The sequence below is a fragment of the Sinocyclocheilus anshuiensis genome, unplaced genomic scaffold (assembly GCF_001515605.1).
Source record: "Sinocyclocheilus anshuiensis isolate Anshui unplaced genomic scaffold, SAMN03320099.WGS_v1.1 scaffold1115, whole genome shotgun sequence".
NCBI classification, from domain to species: Eukaryota; Metazoa; Chordata; class Actinopteri; order Cypriniformes; family Cyprinidae; genus Sinocyclocheilus; species Sinocyclocheilus anshuiensis.
In genome coordinates this window covers 159,321-165,677 of record NW_015547735.1, presented here as the reverse complement: position 1 = coordinate 165,677, position 6,357 = coordinate 159,321, and the positions used below count along the sequence as shown (strand labels likewise).

Sequence of the window (6,357 nt, the reverse complement as noted above, 5' to 3'; positions counted from 1 at the left end):
AGGGAAAACTTAATTTAAAAATATTTTTAAATACATTTTTTAATATATTTCAAAATATACAACAAAAAAAATTATTTGCATACAATTTGTTTAAAAATATATTTACACAAATATATTTATACCAACATAATATGTTGGTCATGTTTTTATATATTTTTTTAAATATATATATATATATATATATAAAAGCATTTAAAAATATATCCAAGAAAATAGGTCACATTTAAAGAAAAACGTATTATTTACAAATGTGTATTTTCTTGCCCCGAAATACATTTTGAAATATAAGTATAAATATAAGTTTCAAAAGTATATTGAGCTTCACTGTTTACAACATTTTTACCATATATTTAAAATATATTTTGTCCCGAATAAATAGATAATGTCCATAACGTTCTGTTATAATAACGTTCTAAAAACCCCATTTTCATATAACGAACATAACCCAATCAAAACCCAACACATCTCCACCTAATGGTTGAGATGATAAACTACACAAAAAAAAGCGTCGCGTTAAAAAAAAACACATCTAATTCTACATGCAAAAACCCATATCTCTCATGTTATCTGACATGATTTTGTACAATTAGTCACAAAGTGGAAGGAACCCTAACAATCATTATGCTCGCGAAATATATCTAATATGAGATTTGTTGCATGCATTGCACGCATTGAGCACAAAACGCGAATACTGTGTGAAATGTGACATCACGCGGGCCCTGACAGCGGAGGCCCCCAGAGGTTTGCTGATGTTGTGGAGCCTGAGCAGTATGGCACGCGTTTTCAATTCAAATGCGCTTTATGTGGACATGACAGCCACCACACATGCTTGCATCTGCGGTGAGGCTTTGGTTCTCTTTGCGTTCCTGTGTTTCGTATGGATTTGCATGCGCCAGCTCTTCAATATTCTGCTTTAAGAATCGGTAGCAGCGAAGCTAACGAGTGACAGTGCATCACCACAGTACACACATCGGTATGCATTCGCGTGCATCGATTATCTGTCATTTAAAACGAGTAATATCAACAAAACGCTTGTGTTCAATGCAATGGCATGTTTTTGGCTTTAACGCTTTTTCTGGCTCGCGCCGCTGCTCGCTTTAGCATGCAGCTGCAATGAATGCATACTTCTTTATTTTTCAACTTTAGCCTGTGCATATTTGTGCAGTCAAATGCTTTCTCACTTTTATGAAGCTGTAGAATTGCATTAGTCGACAGTCGTGCAAATATGGTGTAAACATGGTCGCGTTTCTCGCATATTGTGGTTAAGCGCGTGCCGTGCATGCATTTCCTGCAGGTTTATTCATAGCATTCATGCTCATAAAAATATAATGCATTAACCTGCTAAAAGCACACAGATCACGACATCTATGTAGAAATTAAGGGGTGTTTGTCTTGGTGATCCACTGCAGATTGTGGTAATTTAGTGAATCATATGCAGTACTACTGTAGTCTTGATAGATGTTAGGATAATCTGTAATGCATTAATTTAAGCAGCACTCATGATATGCATCATTAAATCAAGGTTTCATTAGATTGCACGTTTGTGCTTTCATTAATGCATATGCGAGTGTTTTGTTTTTTTCCCCATTTGAGAGGATCAGAATAATGTTTTTATATTTTTTGCTGTAGTTCATACTACGTTGTTGTAGTCATTTATCTCACATAGTGTTTACTGTGAAATATTTGGTTCAGACTGGACATTGACAGTAAAGACAAATGGTCGCGTTTCTCGCATATTGTGGTTAAGCGCGTGCCGTGCATGCATTTCCTGCAGGTTTATTCATAGCATTCATGCTCATAAAAATATAATGCATTAACCTGCTAAAAGCACACAGATCACGACATCTATGTAGAAATTAAGGGGTGTTTGTCTTGGTGATCCACTGCAGATTGTGGTAATTTAGTGAATCATATGCAGTACTACTGTAGTCTTGATAGATGTTAGGATAATCTGTAATGCATTAATTTAAGCAGCACTCATGATATGCATCATTAAATCAAGGTTTCATTAGATTGCACGTTTGTGCTTTCATTAATGCATATGCGAGTGTTTTGTTTTTTTCCCCATTTGAGAGGATCAAAATAATGTTTTTATATTTTTTGCTGTAGTTCATACTACGTTGTTGTAGTCATTTATCTCACATAGTGTTTACTGTGAAATATTTCGTTCAGACTGGACATTGACAGTAAAGACAATGGTGCAAACTAGATATACAAGTAAGGAAAATAATATAAAGTATAGAATGTGGAATCTAATATACATAAAATCTCTCGCCATGAGTGCTGCACTTGTACGTTAAGTTAAAATAGTTTAAATCTAAACTGCGTTCAGTATCATTCTGTAACTGTACACAAGACGGTATATATTGATATAGAATACCACTTTTAAGAATCTGTTTACATTTGTATCATGTGGAAAATCACGTAAATCATCTGATTGCACTATTTAGATGCTACAGCGAATGGTTTCTTTGTATTGGAAACATTATTTTTGTATTTTATTATTATCTGTACTATCTGTTCTAGTCTTCTAACTCTTCAGGTTAAATCCACAGAGACTAGTAATTAGGTCTGGACCCCTGTGGGTTGAATCCAGGGCCACATTTGTTATATTAACACTGTTTTAATACTATTAATCTCATGTTTCTTAGTGCACTTGGAAGAGAAAGATTTGATGCACAATGCAATAGATCACAGAGTGTGTTGTGCATTTGAAATACAATCAGCTTTAATACTTGTGCCATGCATTTTGCCTTTGGTCAGCCATAAAAATAGCAGCGATCTAACAATAGGCCACATTAAGAGGTTTTGCCTTTTCAGCAAATAATCCTTTCTTGAATGTTTTTTTTTTGTGTGTGTGTGTACTTTGTCATTTTATGTAAATGATATCTTTTAGATGCATTGCTTAGACTAAAAAATATGTAGACCTAAACTTAAAATGCATATATAATTTCCATGCATTTGGATTACAGTTTTACCATAAACAAACTAAACTTAATTTGATGCATATTTGTCAGTCATGCATAAATGAAACGGGTCAGATTACTATGTGTTTTAAATACACAGTAACCAGGTTTATATATTTATCATCAATAAATCAATAAATCATGCTTGTTCCACAGCTAACCATATTTCAACGTTTTTGTTTTTGTAACTGCATACATGTAATAGTTTTTTACAGAGAACAAATTTATGCTGATTCTAAGCAATTTGAATACATGCATTTTAAAAACAGAATCGTTTAAATACATTCAAATAGATGCAAAAAAATAAACACCTTTTCAAAAAAATAATTTATTAAATACAAACCGATGCAAATAGTTAACAATCATTTAGCAGACACTTTTATCCAAAGCGACTTACAAATAAAGACAATGGAAGCAATCAAAATCAACAAAAGAGCAATGATATGCAAGTGCTATAACAAGTCTCAGTTAGCCTAACGCAGTACACGTCGCAAGGTTTTTTTTAATTATATAATAAAAAGAAAACAGATAGAATAGAAAAAGAATATAGCAAGCTAGTGTTAGAGGCCTAACATCATGCATCAAGTTTTTATTTGTCAGTAAAACAATGTAATCCAAACAAGGAAATTTCATATGCAATTCAAATACATAATTTTAATAATCTTCAATTTGGGCCTAAATATTTTTTGGGTGTAGTTACTAAAATCCCATTGTTTACAATGAGTATTAATATTTTTTTGTAAGGTGAATTCAGAGTCATTTGCAAATATACCTCAGACCGTGCTAATTAAAAATCACCCTTTTGGTTCATTTTCCACAGGTTTTAAAAGGCGCCTCTAAGAAAAATGCCTTATGGGAAACACCGTCATTCGATTACATTCCAGAATTAGAGGACCAAGACTAAGCTGCATTTTCTATGATAACGTTTTGTACCCCATCTGCTGGCGCAGACTTTTATTGCATCGCAAACCTGCCGTCCTCGTTTCCTGAATCGTGTCTCCGACCGTCCCGCGAGGCGACTGCCTATCATGAGATTCCGAATTTACAAGCGAAAGGTGGTAATACTGACTGTAGTGGTGGTCATCTGCGGATTCGCCGTCTGGAATAGCGGGAAACCGAAGAAGGCGAGCGCCGCAGTCTTTCCCAAAGAGGCGGAAACGGGGAAACAGAGTAGCGTTGGGGGTCAAGAACAAATACATGTCACGATCCCAGTAACCCGGAAAACTATCAATGAAACTCTTCTGGAAAAACTACAAGTACAACTACAGGCAGCTGCCAAATCCGAAGCGGACAACGCAACTCTGGTGTACAGAGGAATCGTCTTTCAACTCAATTTCGACCAGACCCTTAGAAACGAGGAGAAGTTTCGTTCCGTGCGCCAGAAGGATGACCTAGTCACCGTCGTCCAAGTTCACAACCGTCCCGAATACCTACGCCTGTTGGTGGACAGCTTGAGGAAAGCGAAAGGAATCGAGAACGTCTTGCTGATATTCAGCCACGACTTCTGGTCACCGGAAATCAACCGGATAGTCACATCCGTCGACTTCTGCTTGGTCCTTCAGATATTCTTCCCCTTCAGCATCCAGCTCTATCCTCAAGAGTTCCCCGGGAACGACCCCAGAGATTGCCCTCGAGACATTCCCAAGAAAGATGCCTTAACCCTAGGCTGCTTAAACGCAGAGTACCCAGACTCCTTCGGACACTATCGGGAAGCCAAGTTCTCGCAGACCAAACACCATTGGTGGTGGAAGCTGCACTTCGTTTGGGATCGAGTCCGAGTCTTGAAAGACCACCAAGGACTCTTATTGCTCATCGAAGAGGACCACTACCTCGCCCCCGACTTCTACCATCTTCTCAAACTCATGGTGTCCCTCAAGAAAGAGCAGTGTCCCGACTGCGACATCTTGTCTCTAGGAAGCTACGGACACGTCAGCTACTCCAGCAAAGCCAACAAAGTGGAGGTGAAAGCATGGAAGTCCACCGAGCATAACATGGGAATGGCGCTGAACAGAGATACCTACCAGAAACTCCTCAGATGCACCGATGCCTTCTGCACCTACGACGACTATAACTGGGATTGGTCGTTGCAGCACCTCACCGTGACCTGTTTGCCTACGTTCCTGAAGGTCATGGTCAGCGAGGCGCCTCGCGTCTTCCACGCCGGAGACTGCGGCATGCACCACAAGAAGTCGGCTTGCATGCCATCCAGCCAGAAGATGAAGATCGAGAACATTCTCCAAAGCAGCGGGAACCAGCTATTCCCCAAACAGCTGCTCATTACAAAGAGACTCCCAGCTTCCGGAGCCAAAGGAGTGGCTCCGCACGTCAAAAACGGAGGCTGGGGAGACATCAGGGACCATGAACTCTGCAAGAGCTACCTTCGATTGCAGTGACTTTGTATTGTTTTTGCATCCTCTAATGAAAGCCTTTAAGAGTTCTTTACGGACTATTTCTTCCTATTGCCTGTTTTATTGAGATATTCCAAATAAAAAAAGTATGTGACGTTTGGATTTGGTGGTTATGAGCATCATTGAAGTATTATCACTGAAAACAAGTGTTATAGTTGTCATATTATCTATAATTAAACAGCATTTTTGTGCCGAAGACGACGTTTGTATGTAAGATTTGACGATCTGCAAAAGCATGAACTTTCTTATAATCGTGTATGTGTGTGTATATCTACAGACAGTGTATCATAATTTTGATCATAATTCCACCCTGTTTACGGTTATGCTAAAACGACCGGGCTATTTTTGATATGCAGATGAACTATTTTCTATTTGCTTGAATGTAGCTGACCGTTTTCCAGGTGCAAGGTTCTGCTTCATATTGAACGTATTGCAGTATTAGAATGGTTTTGAAGCTTTTGCAAGACATTAAAATTGCATTGACTATCTCGCACTCCTCATTATCCCCTTATAGACGCTTTGTCCCATTTACACAAGCTTTCGGATCTCTGGCCTCAATCTTCACAGATCTAACAAAGTGTTGGTAAATAAAGCCTTTGGAGCTAGTTTGTGACATTTTAGGAGAACTATAGTTAGTATAGTGAATGTAATCAGGGTTGTTAGCATAAACAAAAAAGCATTAACTGAAATTACATATATATGTGTGTGTGTGTGTGTGTGTGTGTGTGTGTATGTTATCCCCTTATAGACGCTTTGTCCCATTTACACAAGCTTTCGGATCTCTGGCCTCAATCTTCACAGATCTAACAAAGTGTTGGTAAATAAAGCCTTTGGAGCTAGTTTGTGACATTTTAGGAGAACTATAGTTAGTATAGTGAATGTAATCAGGGTTGTTAGCATAAACTAAAACCATAAACAAAAAAGCATTAACTGAAATTACATATATATGTGTGTGTGTGTGTGTGTGTGTGTGTGTGTGTGTG

The 6,357-nt window shown here is 37.8% G+C and overlaps 1 protein-coding gene across 2 annotated transcripts; it reads left to right on the top strand.

The window, feature by feature from the left end:
• Positions 1 to 670: 670 nt before the first annotated feature.
• Positions 671 to 5,860, top strand: LOC107704380 (alpha-1,6-mannosyl-glycoprotein 2-beta-N-acetylglucosaminyltransferase-like). 2 transcript variants are annotated; one of them, XM_016507295.1, is made up of 2 exons: positions 671 to 840; positions 3,787 to 5,860. In XM_016507295.1, exon 2 carries the CDS (start codon positions 3,995 to 3,997, stop codon positions 5,357 to 5,359), a length of 1,365 nt encoding a protein of 454 aa, XP_016362781.1. In that variant the 5' UTR covers positions 671 to 840; positions 3,787 to 3,994; the 3' UTR covers positions 5,360 to 5,860. The 2 variants fall into 2 exon arrangements, with proteins under 2 accessions (XP_016362781.1, XP_016362782.1); XM_016507296.1 differs by having other exon boundaries at positions 671 to 973.
• Positions 5,861 to 6,357: the final 497 nt, after the last annotated feature.

Coding starts and splice junctions, on each gene's coding strand:
- LOC107704380 (XM_016507295.1), top strand. CDS start 3,995: ATGAGATTCCGAATTTACAAGCGAAAGGTGGTAATACTGACTGTAGTG.